This window comes from Pelophylax lessonae, assembly GCF_965119305.1.
Source record: "Pelophylax lessonae genome assembly, chromosome: 3".
NCBI lineage: Eukaryota > Metazoa > Chordata > Amphibia > Anura > Ranidae > Pelophylax > Pelophylax lessonae.
In genome coordinates, this window is record NC_138770.1 from 346,160,617 (window position 1) to 346,174,019 (window position 13,403).

Below are 13,403 nucleotides of genomic sequence, written 5' to 3' on the forward strand. Positions count from 1 at the left end.
CATCAGTGTGACCTTGAAGGACAGTTACATGCTTGGACAATTAGAAACCTTAACAGTAGCTGACTTTCTTGTAGCATAGCTCCCAACTGTCCCTGATTTTGAGGGCCTGATGCTGATTTTGAACATAGTCCCTCTTTCCCTCTTTCCTCTTCATTTGTCCCTCATTTTGGTCTGATCTATATAGTTCTATATAAAATGTATGTTTTAGACTGAAATTACCTTATAACCAAAATAGTGAATTATACAAGATTTCAACTGAAAATTAACTTGAAACTGGAATAGTGAAAGACAAGTTATGTTAAAAATATATACACTATATTGGCAAAAGTATTGGGACACCTGCCTTTCCACGCACGTGAACTTTAATGGCATCCCAGTCTTAGTACGTAGGGTTCAATATTGAGTTGGCCCACCCTTTGGAGCTATAACAGCTTAAATTTTTCTGGAAAGGCTGTCCACAAGGTTTAGGAGTGTGTCTATGGAATGCTTGACCATTCTTCCAGAAGCGCATTTGTGAGGTCAGGCACTGATGTAGGACAAGAAGGCCCGGCTCGCAGTCTGCACTCTAATTCATCCCAAAGGTGTGCTATCAGGTTGAGGTCAGGACTCTGTGCAGGCCAACAGTGGCATCACTAGGGTTGGTGTCACTCACTGCGGAAAAACATTGTGTCACCCCCCTACACCAACTATAGTCCCCCTCAGTACAGATCCCCCTCCCTCAGTATAGACCCCTCTCCATCAGTACAGACCCCACTCCATCAGTACAGACCCCACTCCCCTCAGTGAAGCCCCACCTACATCAGTGCAGACCCCCCTCAGTACAGACCCCCTCCCTCAGTATAGACCCCTCACTAAGTACAGACCCCCCTAACACAGTATAGATCCCTCTCCCTCAGTACAGACCCCCCTCACTAAGTACAGACCACCCTCCTGCACTATAGACCCCTCTCCATCAGTGCAGACCCCTCACTATCAGTACAGACCCCCTCCCTCAGTACAGACCCCCCTCAGTACAGACCCCCTCCATTAGTGCAGACCTTCCCCCCTCAGTACAGACCCCCCTCCATCAGTGCAGACCCCCCTCAGTATAGATCCCCCTTCCATCAGTATAGACCCCTCCCAATCAGAACAGACCCCCGTCCCCTCAGTGCAAATCCTCCTCCATCAGTGCAGACCCCCCGCCATCAGTACAGACCCCCCTCAGTACAGACCCCCTCCATCAGTGTAGACCCCCTTCTGTACAGAATGCCCCCATCAGTGCAGACCCCCCTTCCCTCAGTATAGACCCCTACTAAGTAGAGACCTCCCTCTACTAAGTACAGACCTCCCTCAGTATGGAACCCCCACTAAGTACAGACCCCTTCACACAACATAGACCCCCCTCCATCAGTATAGACCCCCCTCAGTACAGACTCCCCTCCATCAGTATAGACCCCCCTCAGTTGAGACTCCTCTCCATCAGCCAGCCCCCCTCAGTACAGACCCCCCTCCATTAGTGCAGATCTTCCCTTCTCAGTGCAGACCCCCCTACATCAGTGTAGAACCCCCTCCATCAGTTAAGACCCCCCTCCATCAGTATAACCCCCCCTCCATCTGTGCAGACCCCCCTCAGTATAGACCCCCCTTCCATCAGTATAGACTCCCCTTTCATCAGTATACACTCTTCTCCATCAGTTAAGACCCCCCTCCCCTCAGTGCAGACCCTCCTCCATCAGTACAGACCCCCCTCACTGCAGACCCCCCTCCCTCAATACAGACCTCCCTCTATCAGTGCAGACCCCCCCCCCACTTTGTACAGATCCCCCCTCCATCAGTATAACCCCCCCTTCCATCAGTATAGACCCCTCTCCATCAAAACAGACACCCCCCTCCCCTCAGTGCAGACTCTTCTCCACCAGTACAGACCCCCCCTCAGTACAGACCCCCCTCCCTCAATACAGACCTCCCTCTACCAGTGCAGACCCCCCCCTTTATACAGACCCCCGCCTCCATCAGTATAACCCCCCCTTCCATCAGTATAGACCTTTCTCCATCAAAACAGACACCCCCCCTCCCCTCAGTGCAGACCCCCTTTCAGCCGTATTAACCCCCCTCAGTGCAGGCCCCTCTCTCCACTTGTGCTAGTAGGGAGGTGAGGGTTTGGATATGTGCTGGGAGGGGGGCGCTATGGGAGGGGAGAGGGCTTGTGCTCTTTTGGAGGGTTGGATTTCAAAGCCAACCCCCATTTCTAGCATAGGACCTTCTTCTCCCCTCCCATAGTGCCACCCCCAGCATATGTCCCCCCCCCCCCATCACTTCCCCGGCTTTTTTTTTTAACTTGTCCCCCTTCCTGGTCACTGTCCCCCCTTCCTGGTCACTGTCCCCCTCCTCTGTCCATCTATATTACAATATACATACCTCAAATCAGCACGGAACATGCACATCGGTGTCCCTCCTCCTGTGTGGATGTAAACCGCTAGGAGGGGGAGGTGGCTTCGGTCCACTCTGCTGTGTGAGACAGAGACAGCCAGCAAGAGATGAAGATCAGTGCGGTGCCGCTGCCCACGGGTCTAAACAGGGGATATCTGAGCCACACAGGGTGATTAGGGTGTGCCCTGGCACACCTGCAATACCCTATGCGCATGACTATGCCATTAGGGTTCACGTGCGTGTAAAGGCAGGCATCCCAATACTTTTGGTAATAAAGTGTACATTACCTGGCGTGTGTCCAACTTTGCCCCATAGTTGGTACGACTAGAGGGGGCATTTATTAGCAATTACATGTCAATTATTGTGCAATGGCTTTTTGTCAGCTGGTCAGATCTCCTCACAAAAAACCAATTGCACAATAATTGACATGTAACTGCTAATAAATGCTCTGTGGCAGAACTTACGGGTAAGTTCATTTTCATAGTAGCTAAATAGTATTAACCACTTGCCTACCACCCGCCGCAAATTTACTGTGACAGGCTGGCTCGGCTGCGCGAAACGACGTAGGGATACGTTGGTCGTGGGAGAGGTGCTGGGGGGCTCAGGGATGCCGATCCACGGGATCGGCGGCCGTGATTGCTGTCGGACACCCGCAATCACTCCCCACTAAGAGAGAAGGATGGTCAGCTGATGTAAACACAGCTGACCGTTCTTCTCTCTGAAATGATCACAGAGCACTTGTGATCCTTCTATTTAGGATTACAGGTCTCTATGATCATTTCACAAGCCCATCCCCCATAAAATTAGAAAACACTCCCATGGGCTCACAATTAACCCTTTGATCACCCTTAGGTTAAACCCCTTCCCTTACAGTGTCACTATTACAGTAACAGTGCATATTTTTAGCACTGATTACTGTAGTAATGTCACTTGTCCCCCCCAAAAGTGTCAAAAATATCAGTTAGGGATCCGATCTGTCTGCCGCATTGTTGCAGCTCCGCTAAAAATGGCCAATTGCTGCCATTACTAGTAAAAAATAAATAAATAAAAATGACATAAATCTTTTTCCTGGTTTGTAGATGCGATAACTTTTGCACAAACCAATCAAAATATGCTTATTGTGATTTTTGTTTTTACCAAAAATATGTAGCAGAATACAAATTGGCCTATAAAATTGAAACATTTTGGTTTTTATTTATTTATTTTTTATTGGGACTGTTATATAGCAGAATGTGAAAAATATTTTTTTTAGAATTGTCGGCCTTTTTTTGTTTATAGCTCAAAAAATAAAAACCGCAGAGGTGATCAAATATCACCAAAAGTTGCTCTATTTGTGGTAACAAAAGGACATCAATTTCATTTAGGTACAGTGTCGCACGACTGCACAACTGTCAGTTAAAGTAAGGCTGGTCATACATGTTCAGTTTTCTTGTACAATTTTCTGTTAGCTTTACCAAAAACCATATAATATGAGGTCAAAACTAAACAACACTTTGAATTTTATCTAGTTAGACAGGCCTTTGTACTACATAGTTAAAGCGGTTGTAAACCTAAAAAACAAAAAAAACCTGCAAGACAAAGGCATAATGAGCTAGTATGCATCGCATACTAGCCCATTATGAATTACTTACCTTAGAACGAAGCCCCAACACGGACCCCCGGACACCGCTGTGGGAGCTGACATGATCCCTCGGCGTCTCTTCCGGGTTCGGCGGCTCTGACACTGTGATTGGCCAGAGCCGCGATGACGTCACTCCCACACATGCGCGCAAGAGTCATTTTCCGGCAAGCTCCCGACATGGAAAGCTGAAGGTCCGCCGAACCTTCAGAGCGCATGCGCCGCTCGCGTGAGCCACTGCATGCAGTGCAAATATTAATTGTACCTACAGGTAAGCCTTATTATAGGCTTACCTGTAGTTAAAAGTGTCAAAAACGGTATACTACCGCTTTAAAAGTAAATCCTAAAGAAAATTGTACAGAAAATTGTATAATATATGGCCAGCCTAACGCAGAGCTGAATCGCAAAAGGGGGGAAACCTTCAGCACCAGAACTGGTTAAATGTTTTTGTCTGACCCTGACAGGACACATTTTTATTCTAACAATAGAGATGCATTTGTGTAAAGAATATCCTGCAAATTCCTATTGGAATCCTCAGATACCAGAGGCATGCAGTAGAAATAATACTATACGATGAGTGAAGAGAGCAGTGTGAGGGGTGATTGGTATTGTAGGTGGCACAGCAATGGACAGGGCTAACCCTGAAGCTTTAGCGCACCGGTGATACAATGTTACCGATAAGGCACTAGGCAGAGGTAGCGCGCCACCTAGTGTCCGGCGGGGGGAAAGACAAAGGGGCGTGCACCTCTAAAGGGATGCCGAGGATGTGCTGTTGGCTAGAACCGCACCGGTCTGCCTGCCTGCTAGGACTACACTGACAAGGTAGGGTGGGGGAGACAAGTGGTCCATTTCTCTGAACGTTCAGGCTGAAGGTGGGCGCTCCCCCCCGCCCTTTTCCCCTCTCACCATGTCTTCTTCAATGGGGCCCAGGGGCCCTCGGCCACCCATAGTGCCTCCCCCCATGCCCGATCTCCCCGATCTGAGCCATCTGACAGAGGACGAGAGGAACACTATCATGGCAGTGATGAACCGACAGAAGGAGGAGGAGGAGAAGGAAGAGGCCATGCTAAAGTAAGGAGATGATGACATGATGTGTATAGTGTATATGGATGGGGATGTATAGTGTATATGGAGGGCGATCAGTGACAGGTGTCATGCTGTGTGCCTATAGGTGCCAAGGTTGGATTGCAGACCCCCCCCCCCCCCCAGGTGTGCAGTGTTTACTGAATGACAATGATCATTCTGTACATTCTGCCATCACCCTACATTGACAGCTAGCAGATCCATTGCTGTTCCTGCCTAGGGAAAAGGGGGGGGGGGGGCAGCTCTCCCCTGTACAGAGTGGTACCCCACTGATCCTGTCTGTAATATATATAGGCAGTATGGCCTGCAAAAAGCCTCTCCTGTTTTCTGTACACAGCCTCCAGCCCTCCAGGCCTAGTGATGCCAGCCCTGCCATTGGGGGGAGAAAAAAAAAACCCAGTGCTGCTGTCCACATCCTCTTACTGCATTCATACAGCTGTTTCATTCATGCTTCAGCTGATGCTTACTGCTCTACACATAAGCCCTGCCTTGGGATGGCAGTGCAAAGAGGAAATCATGGCTGGAGATGTGGGATGGGAGGTGAATGCTGATGGATGTCTTTACCCCCCACCCTGTGTACAGGCGACACATCCAGGCTTTAGGGAGGGCTCATCATTCCCCTAATGATACACAATGATGTTTCTGGATAAGGACTGGGATTAAAGGGAAGTGCAACGCTGACTTCTTCCTGACTTGCTGGTCCAGAGAGCATGGGGTGTGGTTGTCTTTTCTGCTGCTACTGCTGATGCTGCTGCTGCTGCTGGTGGAAAATGTCCAACTGTTTTCATCTTGCTGCCATGTTATCCCAACTTTCATCACTGGAGAAATATATATATATATATATATATATATATATATATATATATATATATGTATGTATATAAATAAATAGATAGATAGATAGATAGAAAACGATGAAAGCTTTCTTTCTGGCTATTGATGACTAGCTTTGATTATATACCATTCAGAATGATATATCCTATAGTACTATAGCCTGATCATTTCTGTATTCACCAAAAAATCAATGGCATTGCATCTACCTGTTGTTATTATATTAGTGATAAAGGAGAACATCCTGCTTTCCTATAACCTACAGGCCTTGCATTTCCTACATAAGATTAGGCTTGCCACATGTGTAAGCATTTTATATTATTCTGCTTTGATTTTCACCCTGTTCATCAAATCCTATACATAGACACAATGTGCTTTTCATTTTTTTTTCCTGCTATTCCTTCTAGCCATAGAGATACAAGTCTGAAAGCAGTGTGGCAGTGACTACACAAGTGTAGACCAGTGATGATGTAAAATCTGTTATCCTAATGTCTATAGAAGAAATGAGCCCTTTTTTTTGGGATGAACTAGCATTCCTGATGCATTACAGTCCATCACGTTTCTGTGCATTAATGTCAGCAGGGCGTCAGAGCATCTAAAAATGGATGCAGGGTAATTCTGTTGACCTGCTAGGCCTGTGGGAGATCAGGAAGAAAATAGGATTTCAGTTTTAACAATTTCCATGTAAATATTGTGTATTTAACACGGTAGATTTGTGTCCCAAGTTCCAACATTTAGAGCAGGGGTAGGAAACCTCAGCACTCTAGGTTTAGTAGAACTACAAATCCCATCATGACTTTGCTTCTGGGAGTCATGCCTGTGGCTGTCAGAGTCTTGCAGTCCCTCATGGGACTTCTAGTTCCACATCAGCTGGGGTGCCAAGGTGGCCTACCCCCGATATAGAGAATAGAAAAGAGTTTCTGCTAAATATAGCAACAGGTTAGTTGCTATAGGAAACAATTTCCTTTCTGTATTAATAGTTAAGACTGGTCATAGCAATAAAAGCTGTTCTGGGGGAAACAGATGTTGGGAAATGTCTGCACTGCACATCAGTTCTGTGAACATAAACAAATAATAATATGACCACTAATAAATTAATATTATGCTGATTATTGACAGAAACAATTAATAATATGACCATTAAGGAATTTTATTGTGATGACTACTAAAATAAACAAATAATATTATGACCATTGCCAAATATTATTATGACTATTAACATAAACAATTAATAATATGACCATTGCCAAATATTATTATGAGGACTATTAACATAAACAATTAATAATATGACCATTGCCAAATATTATTATGAGGACTATTAACATAAACAATTAATAATATGACCATTACCAATTTTTATTATGATGACTATTAACATAAACAATTAATAATATGACCATTACCAAATATTATTATGAGGAATATTAACATAAACAATTAATAATATGACCATTACCAAATATTATTATGAGGACTATTAACATAAACAATTAATAATATGACCATTACCAAATATTATTATGAGGACTATTAACATAAACAATTAATAATATGACCATTACCAATTTTTATTATGATGACTATTAACATAAACAATTAATAATATGACCATTGCCAAATATTATTATGAGGACTATTAACATAAACAATTAATAATATGACCATTACCAAATATTATTATGAGGACTAGTAACATAAACAATTAATAATATGACCATTACCAAATATTATTATGAGGACTATTAACATAAACAATTAATAATATGACCATTACCAATTTTTATTATGATGACTATTACCATAAACAATTAATAATATGACCATTACCAATTTTTGTTATGATGACTAATAACATAAACAATTAATAATATGACCATTACCAATTTTTATTGTGATGACTATTACCATAAACAATTAATAATATGACCATTACCAAATTTTACTATGATGACTATTAACATAAACAATTAATAATATGACCATTACCAATTTTTTTATGAGGACTACTAAAATAAACAAATAATATTATGACCATTACCAAATATTATTATAGGACTATTAACATAAACAATTAATAATATGACCATTACCAATTTTTATGACCATTGCCAATTTTTTTTGATGACTACTAACATAAACAAATAATATTATGACCATTACCAAATATTATTATAATGACTACTAATATATATATAAACAAATATTATTATGACCATTACCAAATATTATGATAAAGACTACTAATATAAACAAATAATAATAGTACCACTAACAAATCATACTATGATGACTACTACCATAAACAAATAATATTATTATCACTGTCTGTCCTATTGCTATAATGAATATGTTTACAGCTGGATGTGTGTTAACCTGTAAAGGATTATGATGTAGAAGCGTGCAGAGTCTCAAGTGTTGTGTGCGGCGAGTAAAAACGCTGAGAATGCCGATTAATAGTAAAGTGTTCTGTCATGGAGAAAATGGTCACATGTGAAATGCAGCATAAATGTTCATGGATTCAGGGGTGGGTGTGGCAGCTTAAAGGCATATGCAGCGGGTAAAATATGATCAGATGACATCATCTTACTTTTCCATATCATATCCTGCTTGCACATGGACATGAAACCAACATAATAGGACTCATATTGACAATCATCATTTTTTCAAATGTCTTGTCTCTTTTGAGTATATGTTTTGACAGAAATAGGTGTGCTTGTGCTTTTTTTGTTTTTAAAAAGAGTAGTGCATAATATAGTGGGGCTCTGCATTTAAAGCAGAACTTCAGCCACGAATAATAGGATAAAAATGAATAGCCCATTAAAAGATAAAATGAAATAGCAGCTTTTGCAAAATTATTTAGCTTCAGTCCAAAGCTGTTCCCCACAGTACTTCTTTTCTGCCACTAGATGTCCTCAGGTCTGATGTTGAGCTTTTTTGTACCCATTTCTACTGAGCCTAGGCTGTCTGGGACCCGTATCATCCTGTGAATGGACAGTGAAAGGAGAAGCAGCACATCGATAAGCTCATCCCTCTGTCACTCTGTTTTCCCTTCCTATAAGCATGCTTCTTGCCAGCATATGAACTGATTGGCCTCTTTTGCTACTTTTTCTTCTCACACTCCAGCCCTGCTCTACAGAGACTGATACCAGGTCAAATTAAGATACTAACACTGCTTATGTTCCAAAAAAATAAGTTTAGTTGTATATTAACCCCTTCTCATCCCCTCCCCACATCTTTTTCAATGGGATTTCACACCAGGAGGCAGGACTAACTTCCATATCATGTGATCACTGTGATGGTTGTCACAGTGGTCACATAATCCGGACAGCTCCCGATCATAATCAAAGATGCAGAGCTGTCTGTGACAGATACCTCGGCCCCCATGGATGCATATGTGCGGCGTGAAGGCATTAGAGTGTTGCTAAACCCACAACAGTAAAATCAGTGTGTATATGCAGTAATGCATGGTTGTTATATTCACTGTGGAACTTAAGGGGTTAGTCCTCTGCATTGTGTAAAAAGGCTGTTTGATCCTATATGCGCAGATCCTCCTTTTCTTGCATCATCCTCATAACATGTCTGGATGAGACAGAGTTACTGGAGTCAGGCTGCACATGCACAGTTTGGTGTGTATTGCAAGAGTGTTTTTTTGTTATTGGGAGAGTGCATGTGATCAGCACAGGGCCAATGTGCACTGTCCAAACAGAGGGTAAGGGGGTCCTGCATTCTGATAGGGCAGCCATTACAATATGAAAACTCCTCTTACATGCTTTAACCAGGCACTGTTAGAAGTCATAAGACTGCTCTATACTGCTGATGAGAAAAGGTTTTACAAGTTTCTATTTACTAAAATAATTGCATTTCCATGTTGTGTGTACTATGAGAGACAAGATATAGTGAATGCAGGTGCCTGGTTTTAGTAACACTTTAAGGCACACTCTTAATGTCACCACACAGATGCCCTACATGGTCAGCAATAGGTTAATTATTACAGTGCTGCATTAGTTTGTGTCTTTTATATCTGCCTATAGTTCAACTTTAAATGTTGCTTCTTCACTGCTCTTGTATTTTCTGCAAACAGCTACTATTAAATCTCAATGGAAACACATTTTTTTCCAAGAAGTCACATGACCACAAAGCTCTGGTGAGTGTGTCTGTCTGTGCATTGCCTACAATGCCTCTGAGGAGTGGTGACGTCCCCCTACCAGTGTCTATAACTTTAGGGTCCTATCTGTGGCCTGGAGGCTGCATGTGGCTCTTTGGCCCTTTTTGGGTGGCCCCCCCGGTCTGGGCCTGCAGACACTAATCTGTGTTTCTCATTATGCCCTCTTATACAGTAGCAGTGATTTCCAGCATTCCCGTGTAATATGTCTCCAGTCTATGACTCCCCCTAGGGCATGTCCTCAGTCTGCAATAGGGATGCACCGAAATGAAATTCTTGGCCGAAGCCGAAGCCGAATAATAATGAAATGCTTGGCCAATTTTTAGGGGGCACGCTGATGGGCACATTTTATGTTAGGGGGCACGCTGATGGGCACATTTTATGTTAGGGGGCACGCTGATGGGCACATTTTATGTTAGCGGGCACTCTGATGGGCAAAACAAAACATTTAAATCAGCGTTGCCCATTAGCGTGCCCCTTAACATAAAATATGCCCATCAGAGTGCCCCTTAACATAAAACATGCTCATCAGCATGTCCCTTAGCATAAAATAAGGGGCACGCTGATGGCCACATTTTATGTCAAGGGAGCACTCTGTTGGGCACATTTTTTTTCTTTTTTTTTAAGGGGCACTTTATAGGGCACTCTAATGAGCATGGCAAGTGGCAACATATGGCAAAATATGCCAGTCTGCACACTAATGCTTGTGCAGCTACCGTATTCTCCCCCAAATGTGCTCCACATACCTGAACTGCAGCCAGGTCGGAGCCAAAAGCCGCGAACAGGGGGGCGGGGCGTGCAGATAGTGTCACGCTCGCTGGACCTAGTGTGAAGGAGCCGCAGTCAGGAGCAGGGGGCGGGACGCGCGCGTGACGTCACACCCCCTACTCGCGGCCGGACAGGACACCGGCGGCGTGTGAGCAGGAAGCCGGGAGCCGCAATGAGGAAGGGGACTGAAGGACTCCTAGGTAGCGGGCTCGCGGTCCAGGCGGAAGCATCGCGCGGGCCGCCATTTACTGACCGCCGCTGACATTGTTCGGCACAAATTTATTCGGCCTTTTTACTTATTCGGCCAAACACCGAAAGTGCTATTTTTTCTATTTTCGGCCGAATAATGTTCGGCCGCCGAACATTCGGTGCATCCCTAGTCTGCAACAACTCCTATAGCATGTTCACAGTCTCCGACATCATGTCCATAGTTTCTGACCATTACTTGTAACATGTCTGCAGACTCTGACCATCACTTATATCATGTTTACAGTCTATGACTAGTCTTGTACCATGCCCACAGTCTCTGACCATCCCTTGTATCATGTCTGCAGTCTCTGACCATCCCTTGTATCATGCCTGCAGCCTCTGACCATCTCTTGTATCATGTCTGCAGTTTCTGACCATCTTTTGTATCATGTCTGCAGTCTCTGACCATCACTTATATCATGTTTGCAGTCTATGACTAGTCCTGTATCATGCCCACAATCTCTAACCCTTGTATCATGTCTGCAGTCTCTGACCATCTCCTGTATCTTGTCTGCAGTCTCTGACCATCTCTTATATCATGTCTGCAGTCTATGACTAGTCCTGTATCATGTCTACAGTTTCTGACCATCTCTTGTATCATGTCTGCAGCCTCTGACCATCTCTTGTATCATGTCTGCAGTTTCTAACCATCTTTTGTATCATGTCTGCAGTCTCTGACCATCTCTTGTATCATGTCTGCAGTCTCTGACCATCCCTTGTATCATGCCTGCAGCCTCTGACCATCTCTTGTATCATGTCTGCAGCCTCTGACCATCTCTTGTATCATGTCTGCAGTTTCTGACCATCTTTTGTATCATGTCTGCAGTCTCTGACCATCACTTATATCATGTTTGCAGTCTATGACTAGTCCTGTATCATGCCCACAATCTCTAACCCTTGTATCATGTCTGCAGTCTCTGACCATCTCCTGTATCTTGTCTGCAGTCTCTGACCATCTCTTATATCATGTCTGCAGTCTATGACTAGTCCTGTATCATGTCTACAGTTTCTGACCATCTCTTGTATCATGTCTGCAGTCTCTGACCATCTCTTGAATCATGTCTGCAGTCTCTGATCATCTCTTGTATCATATCTGCAGTCTCTGACCATCACTTTTATCTTGTTTGCAGTCTATGACTTGTCCTCTATCATACCCACAGTCTCTGATCATCCCTTGTATCATGTCTGCAGTCTCTGACTATTTCTTGTATCATGTCTGCAGTCTCTAACTATTTCTTGTATCATGTCTTTAGTCTCTGACCATCTCTTGAATCATGTCTGCAGTCTCTGACCATCTCTTGTATCATATCTGCAGTCTCTGACCATCACTTATATCATGTTTGCAGTCTATGACTAGTCCTCTATCATGCCCACAATCTCTGACCATCCCTTGTATCATGCCTGCAGTCTCTGACCATCTCTTGTATCATATCTGCAGTCTCTGACCATCACTTATATATCATGTTTGCAGTCTCTGACTCGTCCTGTACCATGCCCACATTCTCTGACCATCCCTTGTATCATGTCTGCAGTCTCTGACCATCTCTTGTATCATGCCTGCAGTCTCTGACCATCTCTTGTATCATGCCTGCAGTCTCTGACCATCTCTTGTATCATGTCTGCAGTCTCTGACCATCTCTTGTATCATGCCTGCAGTCTCTGACCATCTCTTGTATCATATCTGCAGTCTCTGACCATCACTTATATATCATGTTTGCAGTCTATGACTAGTCCTGTACCATGCCCACATTCTCTGACCATCCCTTGTATCATGTCTGTAGTCTCTGACCATCTCTTTGATCATGTCTGAAGTCTCTGATCATCCCTTGTATCATGTCTGCAGTCTCTGACCATCTCATGTATCATGTCTGCAGTCTCACTTATATCATGCAGTCTATGACTATTCCTGTACCCTGCCCATAGTTTTTGCTATTGTCTCACAACTGTGTGGGCCTCTGGCTCTAATCATGTGCTTAAAAAAAAAAAAAAAAAATCCCATTGGAATCCATGCTTCCGGCGCCCTGCATGTAGATTAGGGGGCCGGACGCATGGATGGGGGGGGGGGGTGCCCCTGCGCCCCCAATGGACCGGCCACCTCTGGTCTGTAGTCTCTAACCATAACTTGTATCATGTCTGCAGTCCCTGACCATCACTTGTATCATGTTTGCAGTCCCTGACCATCACTTGTATCATATCTGCATTCTCTGACCATCACTTGTATCATGTCTGCAGTCTCTGACCATCGCTTGTATCATGTCTGCAGCCTCTGACTATCTCTTG

At 43.8% G+C, this 13,403-nt stretch overlaps 1 protein-coding gene across 20 annotated transcripts in view; it reads left to right on the forward strand.

Moving 5' to 3' along the window:
• The first annotated feature begins 4,781 nt into the window (after positions 1–4,781).
• Positions 4,782–13,403, forward strand: part of RIMS1 (regulating synaptic membrane exocytosis 1) — a 625,149-nt gene continuing 616,527 nt past the window's right edge. For all 20 annotated transcript variants that reach the window (XM_082249043.1, XM_082249059.1, XM_082249050.1 and 17 more), the window contains exon 1: positions 4,782–5,098. In XM_082249043.1, coding sequence (XP_082105169.1) covers positions 4,935–5,098 — 164 coding nt within the window. In that variant the 5' untranslated portion in view covers positions 4,782–4,934. The remainder of the gene's footprint in view (positions 5,099–13,403) is intronic.